Below are 21,706 nucleotides of genomic sequence, written 5' to 3' on the forward strand. Positions count from 1 at the left end.
GAGATAAGGCTGCTTATGTGACCTTTGCTGTTATCATTTTGTGACTTCTCAGCCTTTAAGTTTCCACAACAGCTCAACAAAATGATATCCCAAACCTGCAGACTTCACTTTCTACCCAGACAGCCTCAAACCACGAGAACTGAAAACAAGTTTATGAACCACTGAGATTTTTACGCAGTCTTCCTGTGAAACACACATCAATACCTGCTTCCAAGGGCTTAACATGTAAAATTTTCATGAGTTCCTGAAAACTTACTTTTGCTTACACATAGATGAACTTACTGTTAACTCTGTGTACAGTATCTGTAGATTTACCACCCCCAACTGTATTTGTTTGATTTTTTTTTTTGATCTGTCCATACTTAAGTTTCAATAAAATGTGAATTGCTGCCTCCTCAAAACATTTAAATCGATCTATTCCATTACTCTATCACCATTTTGTAACATCTCCCTCCTCCTATAAATTCACCACTACCTCAGAAATGGTATCATGACCAAGAAGAAGAGGGCTAGAAGATAAGCGTTCAGACAAGATTAACAGTAAATCACAGAATCCCAGCATGATTGAGGTTGGAAGGAATCTCTGGAGGTCATCTGGTCCATCCCCCTGCTCAGGCAGGGTCACCTAGAGCAAGGTTGTGCAGAACGGCATCCAGACCGCTTTTGAATATTCCCAAGGACAGAGACTCCACAACATTCCTGGACAAGCAGTGGCAGTGCTGTCACCCTCACAGTAAAAAAAAAAAAAAAAAAAAAGAGTGCCTCCTGTGTTTCAGTGTGTGCCCATTGCCTCTAGCCCTGTCACTGGGCACGACTGAAAAGAGCCTGGCCCCATCTTCTTTGCACCCTCCCTTCAGGTACTTATATACATTGATAAGATCTCCCTGAACCTTCTGTTCTCCAGGCTAAACAGTCCTGGCTCTCCTCACAGGAGAGATGCTCCAGTCCCTTCATCGTCTTCATGGACCTTTGTTGGACTCTCTCCAGTAAGTCCAGGTCTCTTTTCTACAGGAAAAGCCCTGACTTGGACCCAGTACTCCAGATACGTCTCACCAGCTCTGAACAGGGGAAGGATCACCTCCCTCAGCCTGCTGGCAAGGCTTTTCCTAATGCAACCCAGGATACTGTTGCTTCTCTTTGCTGCAAGGACACACTGCTGGCTCATGCTCAACTTGTCCACAGGACCTGCAGGTCCTTTTCTGCAAAGCTGCTTTCCCAGTGGTCAGTCCCTGGCATGTGCTGGTGCGTGGGGTTATTCCTCCCCAGGTGGAGGACTTCACATGTCTTGAGGTTCCTGTTGGGCCATTTCTCCAGTCTGCTGAGGTCCCTCCAGCTGGTTTCCCAACCTTCTGGCCTATCAGCCACTCCTCCCAGGTTTGTGACATCAGGGTTCACTCCGTCCCATCATCCAGCTTATTAATGACAATGTCAAACAGGACTGGGCCTAGCATTGACCCCTATGCTATGGGGTTATGTTGTTACAATATGTTACAATGCTAGTGTACACACCACACACTAGCATATATAGTACACACCTCCAGTCAGACTTTGTACTGCCGATTACCACGCTCAGCCCAACTATTCAGCCAGTCTCTATGAGGATTTTATGGGAGATAGTGCCAAAAGCCTTATTGGAATTAAGGTACACAGTATTTACCACTTTCAACTATCCAGCATTTCACTGTAGAATGTTATCAGGTTGGTTTGGTTAAGCATGACTTCCCCTTGGTGAATCCACACTGACCACTCCTGATCACCTTGTCCTTCACATGCATAGAAATGGTTTCCAGGATTAGCTATTCCAACACCTTGTCAGGGATCAAGGTGAGGCTGATTGGCCTGCAGGTCCCTAGGTCATCCTTCTTGCTCCTTCTGAAGAAAGTAGTGGCATTTCCATTCCTCCACTCCTCAGGCACTTCTCCCAGTCACCATGATTGTTCAAAGACTCTCAAGAGTGGCCTCACAGTGACATCAGCACTTGTGGGTGTATGCCATCAGGGCTCATGGATTTACATATGTCAACTATGTCACCTGAGCTGAAGTTATGCTGGTTTCCCACCAAATCAATTAGTAATTAAATAATCCACCAGTAACTACATTTATATGAAATCCAGGTTTTGAATTTCCTATGTTCCTTATGCCAGTCTTTAACACCTCGAGGACACCTACGTGGACAAAACAAGGTTTAAATTTAAACTGGCAAGTGAAATTGTATTGTGTCGGGGATTGTTCTGAACTGTTTGATTTCAAAATAAGTTCCATATATCTGTGAAGTTAGGTGACTATGTTTTGCCAACAGGTTCTCCAGAAAAGTCCTCATTTTTAACAGCTGTACCAATTTAATTTACACCTCTTTCTATACATGACTACTGCAACTCAAAGAAAGATAAATTACTGTTAGATGAACATGCAAGTAGCTCCCAAGACTACTGAATTCAAAACAACACGCACAGACATGAGGACAGGATTTGGCCCTGGAGTGTTAATGCAATCCCTTAACTAGCACATAATTCAGGTTTCATGATCTTCCTCTAATGTAAAATACTTAAAAGAGAAAGCAGGCATAACCACTTTCTTAAAGATGGATGAGGTTGGACACCGTAGATATACTTTAGATGGTCTCCTTCCTAACAGACTGTTCACCCTTCACAGGCACAGCTGACTGCTCCTCCAGTCATGCTTGTGGATTATATTCCAAATGAACCATACAGGTAGGTGTAATGTTTTGTTCAGCAGTGGCTGAAATATTCTGGGATGCTGCCAGAGCTCCAAGGTCTGTAGTCAAGACACTCTGTCTGTAGAGACTCTGATTAGCCTCAGCTTCCACTCAGACTAAAAAAGCCAAATTTGTAAAGCTCCAAGGAGTCAAAGCCACAGAAATAATCTTCTGGGCAGAAAAGTAACTTGCTGCTATTTTGCTTGCTTCATTTAATAAAATAAATATTTAACAACTGAACATATCAATTATTCATTTTGTAATATGACTAACTTGTAATTATTCTTCCATTCTTTTCTTTCCTTAAAAACATCATTTGTGAGGATGACTAAATAAAATTGAGATGTGCAATACAATAGTTGCAGACAAAAATCTCAAATAAGTTGCTAAGAACTTTTTTTTCCCCCCTCCATTCTTTTGCTCTCTATAGGAAAAACACTTATAAAACAGCCTTCAGGTTCATAATAAACAGGATGTGTAAGAGTTACAGACATGTAGGACAAGGCATCATTTCAAGTAAGCTTGGTGATCATAGCCTGTAACAAAGAGATTCATATATTGCTTTGGATACTATCCTGTTTCCATATAATTTCAGCTATTGTTTAAATCCACATAATTTGAGGTACATAGAGCCCAGCTTTCAGGGAAGCTGAGTATCCACTGTTCCCAGATCACACCTGCAGTGGTAGGAACATAAATCTTTTGAAAGCCAGACTCCAGTTCTCCATTTTGTCACAATTTAGATTAATATGAACCAATTTGAATTCTTTTCCTCATATTGCTAGAGAGCAGCAACGAAGTGCACCTCACCTATAACTATATAAAGCTAGGTTAGCAGTTTATAATGGTTGTGTAGGCTTGTTCTCTGGTCAGTGGAGAGGGATGGCACTATCACATCTTAAACAGATATTGGATGGGTGCACTGAATCACACTGGACAACCATTTTAAACTAGATGCTTAACTTGAAGATGGATGAAGTGAGACAAGATTATTCCAATGCCTATTTCATAAGGTAAAGCAGAAGTAGAGACCATAAACAATTAGTTGTACTCTTTGAAAGTGCTCTTAACTGTTAAACTCAAGTATTATATGCTTCCTCTTAGAGGCCTTTCACTTCTGGGAGTGCCCATTTCCTAAGCAATGTAATATTTCAGGACAAGTATCAGAATGTGACTGAGACTACAGTCAATGTTTATGTAGAGTATTTGATATTCCTCCTACATTTTACTGTTTCTATTTCTTGCACACTTCTGCCTTTAGAAAGCAGTTCAATACTGCAGAAGATGAAGAAAAAAAGATTCAGTAAAGGCATCTGTGGTGGCAGTTTCACGATTTTGCTTTGTTCTCTACCCAAAATTATAGAGATTGTTAAGATGTAGTAATTCATTTTTAGAGTCAACAGAACTGACATTTGGTTTAAGGGAGCTCTTCTGGTAGTGACTCCAGTCTCACCAGAATAAGTGTCTAGGAAGTCTTCACATGGAAGAGTGTTTCCACAAGCTCCCTCATTTCATTCAAGATCTGGAGCATGGAGCTGGGGGCACTGAGCTGAACTAAGTGCTGCAAGCTTTATCACCACAAAAAGGTGTTTTGAAAGAGGAGTGTGCACATCTACAAAGGTCAGGGTTAAATTACTATGTATGACCTACATGCCAGAGAGGCTTCACCTGACCAAACAAGAAAAAGGAAACTTAAAATTCAATTCATAAATTTAACGAATTGTCATTCATTGACAATTGTAAATACTCACTGTCCAGGACAGAATTTTCATTAGATCTTTCCAATGCTTTATTTTTAGTTTGAGAAGTTTTTCTCATCCTCCCCTACAGTATAATGCTATGTTTTGCCATGGACAGAAAGAAAAACCTACAGTACAGAAATTTATATAGTGAAATAAGTTGTTTTACATTTACTGTAATTTGGTATCCACATCAGCTTAAAGTACAAATCCTAGGCCATGATCAGATACAGTGACAGGAGTCAAGCAAAGACCTATACAGATTAGAGTACAAAATGAAGATACCCAAAAAACACCACAAAGACTATTGAAACAGAGCTGTACTCAAGCACAAGCCCAGGACCTTGGCTGGGAAAGTCCTCTGATGATGTAATACCCAAGTAAGGACGCAGTCAAGCATGAGCATATAATGTGGCAGACACTGCACTGAAATACATGCCAGACCTGTTAGCTTGCGTCATAGTAGGTATCTAGCTGTGCAAGTGCTCCTTCCATGTTCTAGCATGAAGTCAAACAGCAGTCTGTGGCTAAACCACATGTGAGGTGTCAGTGGCTGAAGCCCAAGCTTGCTGTCTACAGATACGGGGGGAACCCCAGCCCCCTTAAAAGCCCTGCTCTCCTCAATTTTGTTCAGGAGCCAGATAAAGAGAATGAGTGACTGAACAGTTTCCACACCATAGATTCAGTTGTGTACAAATGACTGGTGTTCTTGACAAGACATGGGAAGTATTAAGGTAAGCTTTAACAAGAACCAGATACTAAACTTCCTTTATTCAGGACTTACACTGTGGAATAGAAAAACCATCCAGGTTTAGGTTTCTCATCCTGTTTCACAATCAACTATTACTCATTCTTAGAAGTTGTATCCAAATTATGTGCCTTGAATAAAAGTTCTAAAGGGGAAAAAAATTAAGACTTATCTTACACTAAATTTCTTTCCAGATCGTTCTGTATCATCTCATTGTTGAGCAGTGAAAAGTAAACCTGAAAAGGACTGAGTGTTAAGGTATGTAGGGGGGTGTTTTAAGAAAGAAAAAAAACACCAAGACCCCCAACCTGATTTAAAAGTAATTACTGAAAATATTATGTATTACACCAATTAAAACGAAACGGTTTTTATGTAATGTTCATAAATACTGTAATTTCTTAAAAACTTAAAATAATTTCAGTAATTTTCTTTCCATTAAGTCATAATATATAAAAACCACCGCTACATAGCTCATCTATTAGAACTAATTCTTGGTTAAAATTTAAACTGTAAAGGTCATGCAGCCCTGCAGATGGTAACCTTTGGGTGAACCTGTGCTCCATACTGGACAAATACCACTGTAGGTAGAACCCTTCCTTTGTTAACACATATAAGTAGATGTACTCTATCAACCTGTAGACAGATGCAGTTTAACCTTTAGCCTCTTTTTATATGCTGTGTTTGACTATCGGAGTTTGTTCTGCAGTTGTTTTTAGCCATACTTGTAAAGATTTCAGCATTTCTACCATTTCTCTTTCATCTCCTTTAAGTTCTTCTTCCTTTCACAGCTTGCTCTGGCTCTACTTAAGTTGAAGTTCTTCAGTTTTTCAGAAGAACATCCAAAGTCTATTTTCCTCCCTTTCCTCTAATATTCTGTCTAGAACTTTATTTTACTCTATATAAGAATAGCCATGGGTTTGCACCATGTGTATGGTGCACAGTCTACAGCAGTGTCAAGCACCTTGATTCTGCTGTGGTTACATCATAACCAGGGAGGAGGGGCTACAGAAATGGAGAGCAAAATCAAATGGAGGTCCTCCAATCCTTCCTTTCTCAGAGGTAATTTTCTACCAACTTTGGCAACTGACAATTTATCAGTCAAGTTCCATGTCCTTACATAACTCCTTCTTAAACCTAGAGTACTTCATCCACTTACATCACTTATCCTAACTCCTACAAATAAAACTGCTAACAAATTTACTAGACAATTCAGTGAAAATAGCTGGCACGTCAACAGGATGAAGTCTGTACCATAATGCACAAAAAAACCCTGGAGCCTATGCTAATATAGCTTTTAGTATACAACTGTAATCACAGAATAAAGTGTTTTTCTTTCTTCATTCAGTATTGATTTACACATTGTAAGGTAATTTTTATTTTATTTTTTTTTAAATTTGGGCACAAACCAGCATGTCCTCCTCCCAAGATACTCCTTTTAGATTTTTGGAAAGGACTGGATGGGTGCAAACCCAAGTAACATTACCCACATTCTAAGGACACATGCCACAAGTCATTTAAAAATTCAGGGAAGTTTTAAGGCTTACAAACATCCTCCCCCAAAATACCACTTCTGGTCTCCCTGCAAAGAAACAGTGTAACCCCCTTCTTAATACCAAAACTAAACACAACAGCCAAAACCAGCCAATAGTAACTTCTAAAGTAAAATAATTTTCAGAAATATTGATTTCAGGAAAATAATTATGTACTACATCAGATCATACTTATGGTCTGGATCTTTCCTGAAGTAGCTAACTGACTTCACCCAAAAGAACTATCCAATTCAAGAACTAGCTCATTGATTCGTCCAAACATAGGCAAAACTTCCTTTTTCTTGCACCTTACTTGACTGCTTGTGCAATTTAGCTGTTATACATACCGGTCTTCTTTTATACATTAGGTATATGAAATGTAAAAGGTTGACAACCAAAAACACAGAATTCCAGATCATTATGTCCAAGGCACAACGGTAGAGTGTAGCCCAAATGATGAACAAAGCACATCCTGTAAAAAGTTAAAAAAAAAAAAGGAAGTTAAATTTCACTGAACAATAAACACATTCATACAAAGTCATCAAGAATGTGTCAGCTGGGTATAATTTACACTGAAAAGCAATATAATCTACAAGCTTTACCACAGTTAGGCTCTGTGCATCCATGCATGCGCTGGTAGCAGAGCTAATCACTACAGTGCTACAAACAGGAACTGAGAGCAGGTTGACAGCAAACTGCAGTCCTATTGCATGGGACTGCAATACTGGAATGACAGTAATTCAGATCAGGACTGGAGAAAGCAGAAAGGTGCAGCCCACGATAGTCTGTTACTAAAATTAAGTAGAAATAGGATGGGGGGGGGGAAAAAAAAAAAAAGTATCTCAAGTACAAACCCCCAAATTAAGCAGCTCACAACATTTATTACTACTGCATTAATTAGCCAAATGAGAGCCTAAAAAAATAATCTCAAAAAGTCATACACAGATTTTTTTTTTTTAAATTTAAAGGAAGGATCATTGCTGCTTTTTGACAAGGTCACAGCAGAAACCTGAATTTGCTATGACAAAGATAAAATTTCAAATGCTTACACTTTTTTTAGTTGCTTTACTCTGAATAATGGCAATTGCTTTAAAAGATAAGGCATTCTGATTGATTAGGGATACTATTTTTAGTCTACAAAGACAATACCTATCAAATAATAGATTACACATCAGTGAGTCTTCTCCTAGACAACAGCGAACCTACCATCTGGTAGAGATGGCTGTAATGGTCACAGACATGGTTTCCCTTAAGTTTCATTCAAAGACAACAAGAAGGTGCCAAATCAGTGACCCTTTCCTCTCTCTCCCTGAAGGCAATGCTGAATTAATGAATTCAGTATTATCTATTGGGTTGTTGACTGGCTAGGCAGCACTTACATATGGATCAGAAAAATGACAGTGTGATGTGTCTTGATGAGCTGGTTAATTAGATTGCAAGGCATGGGAAGATACAAGGGCTGGAATTACTGAAGAAAAGCAATATTGTAGAGCAGCACAGAGGCAGGGCAGGGTCAAAGCAAAGGGGACAGACACCTAGGACTCAGGCTTGGTTACTTCTGCTGCCCGCAGAATAAATTTGTTTCCAGCTGCCACCTCAGCCTGAAAAACTCTGATTCTCTATCTCTTCAAAATGCAACAAGACCTACAGACCAAAGTGGCAGGCTGTACAAGTGCAGAGCTCCCACTGCTTTAAAACAAGAACTACACAGACAAAATGCAATGCTCAGACCCTTGGTCCTCAGTGCAGTCTGTTTTGGTAAGTTTTCCTGTAATAGCTATAAAAAGAAAAGGCAAAATTGTTTTAAGTTCAACCATAGAAGTTATATCATATAATAATACGGGTCAGTTCCATGAATAAGCATTCTCATTTAAAAGTATTTAAGCATGCTCTGTGTTGTGATACACCCAGGTTTATCTGTCTTACACTTCAATGACTCACTACTCCTTCTCCTTTGATCACACAGACCCTGTCCCACAAAAAGGACTGGGGCTCTGAAATAGCTGTGGGACTGCAAGATTACTACAAATGACACCATGCTTGCTTAGTCTCAAGCATGCCAAATTTAGTTTTTCCTCTGAAATTAAATTTTGGTATCACAGAGGTCTGCAGTGGTGAAGGAAACATGACTGACTTCAGGAGAACACAGACTGCACTCCATACTGCAAATCCATGCTTCAGCAGTGAAACTAATGCTGGTGATACACAAACGCTACATGTTTGAAACCACATTTAAAGAACACGTGGGGCAACATCAAGTTTCTCAAGGAAAACCTTAATATTGCAGATGTACCAGTCAATGTACCCACTCAAAATTTAAAATTAAGGTCTTAAGGATCCATAAACTTAACTCTGATTTGGAATTTAATGAGCTTTAAGCGGTTAGTCACGTCTGAAGTAAATGGGGTCCACTTGTTTTCTAGTCAGCATCTACACAGGTTTGAAGATGCAAGTTGTATTTCTGGGAAGTATTAAGAGCCTAGAGACATATAATCTCTCTAGAAAAGATCTCTCAGGGTCAGAACAGACTCCCACTTACACCAAAAACAACTTCAGCAGAATACAATGACCATGACTATGTGCTGGGATTTCACCATAAGCTCCAGGGACGAGAGCAAAGCTCTGTAATGGTCACAAACTTCTATTTCTGTCGCAGGAAGGTTACAAAACTCTCCAGAATAGTTCTCATACCTATGGTGAGCAGACCTCGCAGAAAAATCATATGAAGGTTCACAGTAGTTGGAATTACCAGTCCAACTGCAAAGCAAATGTTTGCCACATGGAAAACAAGATGATGAATCTCTTTCCAATTTTCACATACAGTCTCATTAAAAGGCACAAGTGTGGCATTTTTTAAGTCTGGAATAAAACCTAGTGGAGTAACAGTGAGTGGGTTCACTGCTGTAGTATTCATCTTGAAGATTCCTGCAATGAGACAGAGAGAAGGGAAAAAAAAATAAATTACTGTGCATTAAACTGAAATATATTAGACATACTGTGGTGGATTGACCCTAGCTGGAAGTCAGGTGCCCATCAAAACTGCTCTATCGCTCCCCTCCTCAGCTGGGCAGAGGAGAGAAAAATTAACAAAAGGCTCATAGGTCAACATAAGGACAGGAGATCACTCAGCAGATACTGTCACAGGCAAACCAGACTTGACTTGGTTTAATTTATTAACAATCAAATCAGAGTAGGACAATGAGAAATAACACCAAGTCTTAAAACCACCTTCCCTCTACCCCTCCCTTCTTCCTGGACTAAACTTCACTCTCAACTTCTCTTCCTCCTCCCCCACAGCAGCACAGGGGGATGGGGGATGAGGGCTGTGGTCAGGTCATCACACATCTCTGCTGGCCCTTCCTCCTCAGGGGAAGGACTCCTCACACTCTTCCCTTGCTCCAGTGTGGGATCCATCCCACAGGTGACAGTCCTCCACAAGCTTCTCCAACATGAGTCTTCCCCACAGCCTGCAGCTCTTCCTGAAGCGCTCCATGATGTCCCTTCCATGGGGTGCAGTCCTTCAGGAACAGACTGCTCCAGTGGGGGTCCCCCAATGGGGTCAAAAGTCCTGCCGGCAAACCTGCTCCAGCATGGCCTTCCCACAGGGTCACAGCCTCCTTTGGGCATCCACCTGCTCTGCCATGGGGTCCTCCCCGGGCTGCAGGTGGATCTCTGCTCCACTGTTAACCTCCACGGGCTGCAGGGCACAGCTGCCTCACCATGGGCTTCAGCACCGGCTGCAGGGGAATCTCTGCTCCAGTGCCTGGCCTTGGCCAGTGGTGGGTCCATCTTGGAGTAGGCTGGCATTGGCTCTATTGGATACAGGGAAAGCTTCTTACAGAAACCACCCCTGTAGCCACCCTCCCACCCCCACCCCCCATTACAAAAACCTTGCCGTGCAAACCCAGTACACATACACATGAATTTTGGGTTATTGTCAAACTTCCCAGGATATATTTTCCATTATCATTCATGGGGGAAAAAAAAAATAAAAAAAAATCTACAAACACTTTAAAAGAGTAAGCTAGATCAGTAATGCTTTAGTATCTCTTTCATCTAAGTGCTAGGCTTGAAGAATGGTAGATTTCAAGATCTGGACTGTATGCACATAAACAACGCTGTCTGAATGCTAGTTACTATGACTGTCATTGATTGCTCAGTACACCACCCTATGTATTCTTCCTAGTTATACACAAATAAAAACCACATTTCAGTCTACCATTTACTGAATGGGTCCATGATGTTAGGCAAAGTAAATATTTAGGAGAATTTAACAACCTAGATGAGAACTGAAAGAGAAAAAAAGAGAAAAAAAGAGAAAGGCGTATGTAGTGCAAGTCTCTTTCACGGCATACAAAGCTGTTCTTCTAAATAAGGAATAGAAGGTCTTAATGGAGGAACACGTGCTTTTCTGTTGATTAAAAAAAAGCCAACAAGCCATACAAATCAAAACTGAAAACAATTTCAACTTCTGACTTTCTTGCAGGATCATTTGGGGGCTCTTAAGACGCATATCATCTTGCACACATTAATTGGAGTAGGCAAAAAACCCAAACCACTTTTGAGAACAGTAAGTAAATACTACTGTTCTTCCTCCTAGTTGATCAGATGCTACCAAAACAGAAAGAGAGATGCCCAGGCTGCTAAGTTATGGCAAGTCTGCCAGTCTTTCAAGGAAATGACTTCGTCTACCTAGTACAAGCCACCTTGCAAGACGGTTGCCTGTGGAACTCCTGGAGAAAATAAAACAGTTTAAAAAGTAGATTTCTAATCTAAAAACACATACTTTTTGTTGCTGTTGTAATAATAAATCTAGCGTATTTTCCTTTCACACCAATTCAAAGGGGAAAAAAAAAAAGATATCTGTGGGCAAATATCTTCCCAGTACAAAGTAAAAAAAAAATCCCTATTAAACTACAAGGAGAAAACGGAAAATTTCAAGACACTACCTTTAAAATCTTAAAAGCTGGTCTCTCTAGGGAACTGCAGTCAGTGTTACAAGCACTCCAGAAGGTCTCCTCAACCAAGAGCAGTTTCCAGCTGGAAGAACATGACTGCTCCTACATGGGCTGTCAGAAACACAGGAGAACCCAGCTTCCAGAGAGGCACGTACGGTCCCCCACTGCCACAGCAGCAGAGATTACATGGAGCCCAGCTTGAGTCTTGTTAATGAAATACATGCACAGATCACTGAGCAAATATGCTCCATAACATGCAACAGCGTGAAATTTGCATTCAAATAAATTCTGTATAGACTGTGCACATCCCTGCCGTGTGTGATCACCAACTGTCATGCAATGCATCTGCTCAGCAGACAATTTAGAGTCACAGTAAATACAGTGAATATTTTTGGCAGACTGGAATACACTCAGCATCTCTGTTACTTGACAGAGCTTCTTGGACTGTGAAGTAATTTTGAGTTGCTTCATCCATCTTTTTTATTATTTTCCCCCCAATCAACTTGTGTATAAGGCATAAGCAAGCTGTGCAATTTCTGAAATTAATCAAGCAGTCTTAAAAATCCCTTTCTGAAGTAGTGGGAAGAAAAATATCCTCACCCTTCTCATAGTTCTCTGATGCCCAGAGCTGGTCACAGCTAAGGCATGCTACAAAACATGCAGAAGCATCTTGCAGGATCAAACATCAGCATGAACACAGTATACACAGTCTCTGGATAGAAATGATATTCAAAGGAAAAAATATATCTAGTTTTTACTAAAATAGGCAATTCACATTTCTTCTCTTGAAGAGCTCACTTTTTTCATTCTTACATTAGTTTTTCACAATGGTTAACTAAAAATGTGGGGTTTGACATTCTACACAAAATTGTTACCAATAATCAAGGTGCCCGAACAAATTCACCATCCAGGTATCATACAGGTACTACCCAAAACACACTCCTACTTTCCTTCAGCTCCTTCACATGAATTCAGTGACAAGAGCCAAGAGTAGTTTCACTGTCCTGGAAGAGACGCTCACACAGATCCAAAGCCTTGGCGTGAGCCTGTATGAGGCTGCAGGACTGTTATTTTAATGTGCTCATGAACAGAAGGTAATTGCTAACTCTGGGTAACTGTGTCTGTGCTTATCTTATACACATCTCATCATTGTGCTCCTGTTATTTTCAAACAATATAAACTCCTTGCACTGGCACAGCAGGATCTCTAGGTCTTCTGCAAAAAGTTATCAGCTGAGTTTCTATCTACATTCAGTCTTTCACTGCCTAGTCATGTGCCAATAAAAGCACCACTTAACATGCCAACTGAACACGTAGAGATAACCAAACTCACAGACACAGAACCAGCTATAGGTCCATCAATGCATCTCAAGATCAAAACAGGCTGCAAGAAGCAACTTTAGCTGCATATGATTACAAATCAACAAAGCTTTCCAGATGACTGATATTTTTTTTTTTTTAACAGCAAGATTTTGTACTGTATCACTGGAAGATTAGAGGCTACTGTACTCTTTAAGACTTGGCTGTAAAGTATCACACATCTGAAGACTGGAAACCCAACAAGCCAAATGAACTATACACAGCATGTGACAATCAGCCAAGACACTGCTCCCCTCCTTAGCCACAGATGCTGATGCCACAGACCACCAGCCATAAACTGTCAGATGGGGAACATGTTTCTCCAGGTGTTGGCCAAGTCATTTAAAGCCATAAAGCATCCACAGTTGTAACAACAGGACATTCAATGCTTTTGAAAGTCTGGGGCACCTGCTTGGCTGCCTAAATAAGAATCCAGGAACCTGAATCTAGCCAGATCCATTTTTTCCATAAGCTTTATCTTTAATACCTTGAAGTCCTTATATGAATGCATTTGAATTTCACTTACTACTCATAAACATACATTGCAGCACCACTAATGTACTGGAAAACGGCGGAAAGCTGCAGAATGTCTCTGTCACAATGGTATTTTAAAGCTGGCAGAAACAGAGCGATGCTATCTGCAAAATGACACAAGTACAGATTGTGACACTGGCTCTGAAGGAGAGCTGTCCATGAATTTCAACTAGGAAGCCTGCTTGAGAATCAACAAAAAAAGGCAGACAGGCAGAGTTACAAGCTGTATGTAACCTAAAATGTTTGTCCACAGGTAACACCAGAAAGACAAGTATTCAAAGTAACATCTCTGTAATTTTTAGGTCAATTCTTTAGTCCTAACATCTACTATTGTTGTCACATAATATTGAAGAATTAGAAAAAAAATCTGCTATTCAACAAATGAACAAGTAATTGTCACTTCCTACCCTCTGCTATCTGAGAGCGCCAAAAATTAAAACTTTAATTTAGGGCTATGTCTACTAAGTAATGTATCACAAGACTTTGAAGTCTTACACTTAAGCCTTCAATACTTCAAGACATGTATTAATATCATGAGTTAAATATACAACCAACATAGTAAAAAAATTCATAAAAATTGGAGAAATAGTATCAATTAAAATGAAAGCTTTATGGAACATAAGACAAATAATTAAAAGAATATTTTTTAATATCTAGTCATTTTTCCATCATATGGATTTAGAGTTACTAAACTAAGAGTTCAAAGACACAGCTGATTGAAAACTCAAGCCAATTTATTGTCCAAACACACACAAATTAAAACATAAAAAAACCCTACTGACACTTTCATATTAAATCTAGCAGAAATTAGTATAGCAAACAAAGCCTATTAATTTTTTTTTGTGCATGAGCTTGGTAGAGAGTTTAAGGTTATACATTGCAGTTTTAGGTCTGAAAATACGAATTTTCAGAATATAGATGAGGTAATCTTACTCTTGTATTTTTCTATGCTCAGGACATCTTTATACACGAGGCCAAACTTCTGAAAGCCATTCCCAAAAGTATTTAGTCCCTAAATCCTCAGACACGAAGATGCCTTTAAAACAAATGGAGGTTTTATGGATATGTAGATAACATTCACAGGAGACAGAGATAGCAGAAAAGTTTAAAGGTTCTAGTAAGGAGAAGAGGTCAGCCAAGCCGACACAGGACAGCACAGCGTCCCACTCACATCATCATCCACTTTATTGACATTATTCATATCTCAGAGCTTTACTGTCAACGCTTTTCACGTGAATTTCTTAAAGCTTGAGTGTTTTTGTATAACCTTATAGTTATTGCACCTCTACAATCCATCATTTACACAGATGGATTTTGAGTCTAAAGAAAAGAATTGAAAAAATTAAGTCAAGCTCAATATTTTTTTTTTTAAATCATACCTGAAGAACTTTAATTATTGTTCTATGGTCTTGTAGCACAAAAGCTGCATAGAGATTTTAGACAATCAATTTCTTGCTTTTGTGAGCTGAAGACAAACTATGCCAGCATAATTGAGGTAATTGCAGTTTAAGTTACCAATTTCCTTTTTACAATGAAGTAGGTGTGAACGGGAAAGTGGTACAAGAAAAGATGTATTTCAATATGCTCTTTGGAGCAAGTTAATTTCCATTAAGTGTCATTAACCGAAATTTGTTAGACTCACTCTACACTTCAGAGAAAATTTACCAACACTTTCATTCTGCATAGTTCACAAAAAAACCCCATACCATGATAAATACCTTTACTTATGCTCAACATAACAGCGGCGTAGCTGTACTAATGGCAATGGAAGTTCGTTGACTGCGTTTGAGCTCACTCTCCCCTCGGACCCCATCGCACACGGGTCGAGGGGCGCAGGCGGCACCCCGCATCCCCGCATCCCGCCCCCGAAGCTCCAAACGTGCAAACACCAAACCCACCGCTTACCCAAAATAATCAATAACAATTCTAACAATGAGAAAATGAAAACTACCGAGCGACCCGTCCCTCTCCCCGCCAGAGCCGTTCCGTGGGGAGGACACCCGCGGAGCCCCCGCTCCCAGGACGCCCGTCGGGGCAGCGAAGTGGCGGGCACGACCGCGCCGCAGCGGCGCGCTGCGAGACCCCGAAAGGGAGACGCGGACACCAGGGAAGGGGCGCGGCCCCTCCGGTCCGGCACGGAGCCCGGCGCCCGCCCCTCCTGCCGCCGCCGGCGGGGCGGGACCCCCGGCCCCGGGGGCAGAGGGACCGAAGGACGCTGCCCCCCGCGGCACCCGCCGCCGCCCAGGCAAACCGCCCCTCCGGGCGCTCGCACCCGCCCGCCGCAGGGCCGTCCCCGCTGCGGTGCCGCCGGCGCACGGCGGCAGAGGCGCCCCTTACCTGCCCCGCGCCCTCGGAAAAGTTTCCCGGACGGGACGGGGCCGGACTCAAGCTGCCGCTCCCGCCGCCGCGGCCACCGAGCCGCCGCTGTGACTAAAATAGGCAGAAGCCGGCGGGAAGCGGCGGGCGGCGCCAGCGCCGGGGCCCGCACCGAGCGGCCGCAGCGCGCAGGCGCCTCCGCCGGCCCCGGGGGGCGGCGGGGCGAGGCTCGGCCGCCAGGGGGCGCTGCGGGGCGGGCGGGGCACGGGGGGCGCCGGGGGTTGAGGCGGGGTGTGGGGTGTGTGTCTGTGTGTGTGTCTGTGTGTGTGTCTGTCTGTGTGTGTCTGTGTGTGTGTCCCGCCGTTGGACCGTGGGCATCCGATCTCTCCCGGTTCGACGCCTGCGAGTACGGGGCAGTGCCCAGCGTAGGCATCGGAAACACGTGGGGTGAATCACCCCACGGAGGTGCCGCCGTTCGCCGTGGAGATGAACCCAGAGCTGAGGCAACGTGCCTCGCTTTTGGGTGGTTAAAATTAGAATAGCTGAGTTCCCCCCCTAAGCGAGTGGCGAGCAGTATTTCCCCTATATGGTGAGTCAAGGAGCCACAATAGCCTTTATAAAACTGCTCCTCTCAACTTGGCACCTGCTGTGGGTGCTCTGTCACAAGCATTATGCTTAAGAAATGTCACCGAGTTTGCTGGTGCGGCAGTTCCACAGCTCCCAGAAATGCCGTGTTGCCCAAGCGGGCCGCTTGCGTCCCCGCGTGTCGGTTGCTGTGTCGATGTTCTCTCTCACCCTCCCCTGCGCTGCCGGTCTTGCACCGAGCCTGTCTTCATCTCCAGGATGTTTATCCAGCGGTGAAAGGCATTCCAGATACAGTCCATGGGCATCCCAGCCCATCCCAAAACCTGACTGTCGGTGACAAATGAGGACTGAAAAGGCAGAAAATCTCTTTCAATGCAGTCTGATAACCTAGCTACAAAGTGGTGTTTTTTTTTTTTCTTTTTTCCAGCAGCCAAGAGCATATGGTCAGCATTATACTTAAATATTTTTGGAAAGAATACAGAATCCTGAATAATTTTTGAAGTAAACTGTTTATACATGTACACATCAACGTGTTCCAGAAGGCTCCAGCTTTGTTATGGTTGTTCTTGGCTTTACAACTTGGAGAAAAGGTCTGGATCTTTCCAGTGACGTGTGCCACGTGAACAGGGTTTTTGTGAATCCTGCTGCCTGGTCTAAGGCCTGATTTTCTAAAATATATTATGAATTTAGTATGAAGGGCTTGATTTGGACAGTGTTTCCTCTGACTGGACAGTAATTGTTATGGATGTATATGCTCTTTCCCGAAATATGCAGCGTTATGAGCTGGAAAAAGAGTAGGAAGAGCGAGTCAGAATAGCATGGTCACAGGAATGGTCATGAGAGACAGCATCTAGCATGTATTTGAGATTGATAATATTCAGCTATGTTTGCTGGAGCAAAGCCAAGTAGCTTCCAAAAGCAGCACAAAGCAGCCTGTCGGAGAGCTCCTGTCAAAATCTAGACTGACATGTAAGCATTTTCTAGCACGTTACTGAATGTTATGCATTGGAGAAGCACAGTTTGTTGTATTAGGTGTGTCTTTTATAAAGTCTTTGTATTTCTCTCATTACCCTCCAGGTCTTCTCTGGTTTTGTGAGGAGCCTTGGTGGTAAACAGTATCTGCTTAGCTCAATGCAGAAAATCGTAGTTAGGAAAGCTTGGCAATGAACTCATGACATTTGCAGCCATGTGAAGGTGTAGAACTTTGTCCTGATTGCAGCTAGTCTCTTGGGATCTTTATATTTTAGTATATTCGTGATTAAATGTCATTTCCCCTGTGCAGCAGAGACATAAGAACCAAGGCTGTGGGGGTAATGTAGGTGGTGGTATCTAGTACAGCTGTCAGCAGAGAGAGAGAGAAATGAAGGAGGATCTGAGAGCTGCCCATATCTCCTGGCCCTCCAGGAGCACAATAAGCAGGTGAAGAGTGTGGACATGGCTCTGATGGACTCTAGTATTGTGCTGCGGGTTGCACCTGCATGTGGAAGAAAACCCCTTCTTTCTCTAATAGAATGACTAGCATCAATTTTATAGAAATAATAGCACGCAGTCCTATGCAGATATTAATGGCCATAATTTTAATGACCTTTAGTTACATAGATAATATTAGCTAGCATAGAGAACATTATAGTTACATAGATCACTTAAACATTCTCTTAAGTTGAATGTATTAAGTAGAGTTTATTCTCTCAAACCAAGGTCTTATGTACTGTAGGAGAATGTAATGTAGAAGAATTTAATTAAATCCGTTTAATGCCCTAGTGTTAAACCACTGTAAAGACTTTAAGAGTTGGGTTAACCTCCTATCTATGTCAATAAAACACAAGTTCATTGAAGTCCACTAATACAAATTAGTCTGGCAGAGGCATGAAATAAAAACTCTTTGCATCTACATTGATGAGGAGCTGGCTTCAAATAGCCAGATCAATTTTTAGAGATTTGTGTTGAATTGATGGATTTTTGTCAGCAGAGACAGGCCTAATGGTATTACAGCTGTTCATTGATGCAGGCTTTCTCTGTCATGTTTCTCTCTCTTGCTATTAAAGTCTTGATAGCTTAAGTACTTTCTCCAATTATTTAGTTATTCTCCACAGAAATGGTCCGCAGTGGAAAATGTCACACAGATGCTGCAGATTGCTCAGCCTTGTTTCTTATCTCCATCGAGATGCTTTGTGATCTTTAACAGTATACCCTAACCTCTGGGTGCCTGGCTGGTCTCCTCTATCGCAGGGGAAATAAGGCACACTGACGATGCGGGAAGGTGTTGCTCAGCGGAGGTCAGGCAGCGGTTCAGAAGCATAGTGGAGACCAGAGCCTCCGTTGTCCTGCTTCTCAGTTCAGCCTAGCTGGGCATCGAAAGACTTTATTAAGCAGATGACAAAGTAACTTTTTGTAAAATTGCAGGCACTCTGCCTCTTCCAAATGAGAGCCTGATTCTGCAGCCTTTTTTAGGCAAAGTTTTCACTAAAGAGAACAAATGCTTTGTATTTGGGATCCTAGATGTGCCACGCTGACAGGGCTATTTTCAGACAATGGCAAGATCTATGAAATGTTTCCATTTATAGTTTCAGGAGCGTACTCAGCATCTACAGGCTAAAAGATGCCTACTCTAAACTAATTTTTTTAACTCCCTCTATAGACATTGCAAAGGAGGTCTTTTACAAAGTTAAGTAATCCTCTGTGTGTTTGACAACTGTCTGGAGTGGGATGAAATACACTGGCATAAGTGTGGCACTGGTTAAGAAGTGCCACTTTTCAGTGAAACAAATCCCATCCCAGATGCTGAAATTATGTGCTGCATAACTGAAAAATTGCACATATTTTCCACAGAAAAATTATTTATTTGGGTTTTGCCTGAAAACATCCTCAAGAATTATGTTTTATTAGAAGGAAGTTTGTATGGAAGAGACTATGAATGATAAATACTCTCTCAGCTCTTTAATTTTCTGGAGGTTTATTTAAGAGGAGTATGCGCATTCTGGTGCATTTTTAGCTCAGACCCTCTGACAGCCACTTTCTGATGTATAGTCAGGAAATTTTTCCCATGCCATGTCTGCAGGGAGGGTGTCCCCTGTTCATACAAGAAGGGCTATCTTTTTCTTTGAATCTGAGATAAAAAACATCATATTCCGGGGCTTCCAAGTGTCTCACTGATAATATAGTAATTGATTGTTGCAAACTTAGAGCCAGGAGCCAACTTTCTTCTAAAATGATGTCAAAATATCCAAGTTTTAACAAATGCACTGCTTGTCGTAGATGTTTATCAAAAGGTTACATGGTCCCGAGTTATAAAAGCACAGTAAAATTGTTTGCTATTATAGTTATCTAAACTGTGCACAGTAAACAATTTATCCAACCACACTTAGCAATTATCCCTGTTCCCAAATTATACGTGAGCAGTCTCCTGCTGACATTTTAATTTGTATGTTCATTATTTGAAATTGCTCAGTGAACGATTTCTATGAATATATGCAAGCCTACGAGCTGCTCGCAAGTGATTTTTCTGAGACTTGCTGGAAGGGCCTGCTCTGCTTGCTCTAGCTCTACTTAAATCATATGGTTCCCCCCTCCCCCCCCCCGAAAAACGAGAACATCTATAAAACCGTTTGGATTTCCTAAGGTCAGGGTCATGGTGCACCTGTCACTGCCCTGACGGGTCTGCTTGCTAACAGCAGTGGGGAATAACGGGGAGCCTCTCCCCAGCGGCTCTGCTTCTTTCTGGAAATAGAGTAATACCAGAGATGGGTTTTAACCACATCATTTGTCCAGGACTCAAGCAGCTATCGACGCGTTGCTCTTGGTTAACATGAGGCAGTTCTTGCTCCACATATAATTGGAAGACAAGTAATAAAGCCGTGCTTTTGCATTGCATCTGTCCCCTCATTGGGTGACAGCCCATTTCTTAGGGGTCCCCACTACAGCAGATTTGGCAGCGTAGTTGAACTGGCTGTGATTTTTCTGTTCCCTTTTTGGACAACTTCCATGCACAAAGTTCAAAATGGTCATGCAAAGATGTCTGTGCTAATCCTGAAGTAAATCCATCTCAACCACAGCTCACAATGTTCTGTCTGCAGAGATCTTTGTGAATTTATTTGAGCCTGTGTGACTGTCCGTATAAACCAAAGGAGTTGCAGATATTGTCAGGGTATAAAAGTACACATGCTTTTGGGTGTTGGTACAATGGTAGTTAATGTTTTGTTGAAATATTAGCCCTTTTTAGCTGTGCATCTTAATATTCACCAGTGGTTGTTTTTGAGAAGCAAAGGCTGAGCTTGAATCTTCAGGACTTTGTATATTAACATCATTAAAAGCTAGCATTTTCTAGGAATTTTATAAATTATTCATAAGGATTCAGAATTTTATTTCAAGATAAAAAAGAAACTAAATAACAGGTGTTTAACATATCCAGAAGGACAGACAGAACTCAAAAAAAAAAAAAAATCTAATTTAAAAACTTGAGAAAGGACAGAGTGGGGGGAGACAGAAGATGAGTATAGGGGATTATTTAAACATGCAACAGAGAAAGCACATAGAATTTGAGAGTGAAAATACTCCACACTGAGGGGAAAGAAAAGGTAAATACAGGTAAACAAAGTAAAATTAGCTCAGAAGAACTGAGAATGTGCATGAGGTAGCTTTTTTAATTTTTTCTTTGCAAAAAGACACAGAAAGAAGAGTGCAAGAGTGGGTGGGGAGAAAATGGATAATCCCATGAAGGAACATACTGGGGAAGAAAATAAGCCAAAATAAATGATAGGAACAAAAGTTCAAGAGCAAAAAGAAAACCAGGGATGCACAAGTTCGGTCCAAATGCACAGAAATGGGTTGATGTAGCCCAAATATCACTCAGGAGCATTTAATGCACTTGATCAGCTTAGTAGTCCCAAATAAGACTTTGAAATACTCCTTGTTTTGAGCATAAACCTCAAGGAGAAAATAAGCACTCAATTTTTGGATTAGCTGCATCCTCTACCATTTCAGAAGAGCCAGCATCAAACAATTGCTAAGGAGCATCTGGTCTGCATTTACTGTGCACCCCATCTATGCTGCTTTGTACATCCAGATGCTGGACTTCAGGTATGCATGTCGTAAATGACTATGAAAATGTGTGCCAAATTATAGTATACCATAACTGGTTCTTCCTACCATGATCTTTGATAGTAAAGGCAAACAGAGAATTTAAAAAAATAAATCTCTAATTTCAATGAATAAATAAGACCAGTC

General features: G+C 41.5%; 1 protein-coding gene across 2 annotated transcripts in view; it reads right to left on the minus strand.

The window, feature by feature from the left end:
• The window catches only part of POPDC1 (popeye domain cAMP effector 1), a 33,242-nt gene extending 17,173 nt beyond the window's left edge, over positions 1 to 16,069 (minus strand). The window contains exons 1-3 of one of the 2 annotated variants that reach the window (XM_074896104.1): positions 15,920 to 16,069; positions 9,424 to 9,657; positions 7,080 to 7,204 (exon numbers count right to left, since the gene is read on the minus strand). In XM_074896104.1, the coding sequence (XP_074752205.1) occupies positions 7,080 to 7,204; positions 9,424 to 9,646 (348 nt within the window). In that variant the 5' untranslated portion in view covers positions 9,647 to 9,657; positions 15,920 to 16,069. The remainder of the gene's footprint in view (positions 1 to 7,079; positions 7,205 to 9,423; positions 9,658 to 15,919) is intronic. The other variant, XM_074896101.1, reaches the window with a different exon arrangement.
• Between the last annotated feature and the right edge of the window lie 5,637 nt (positions 16,070 to 21,706).

The sequence above is a fragment of the Athene noctua genome, chromosome 1 (genome assembly GCF_965140245.1).
Source record: "Athene noctua chromosome 1, bAthNoc1.hap1.1, whole genome shotgun sequence".
NCBI lineage: Eukaryota > Metazoa > Chordata > Aves > Strigiformes > Strigidae > Athene > Athene noctua.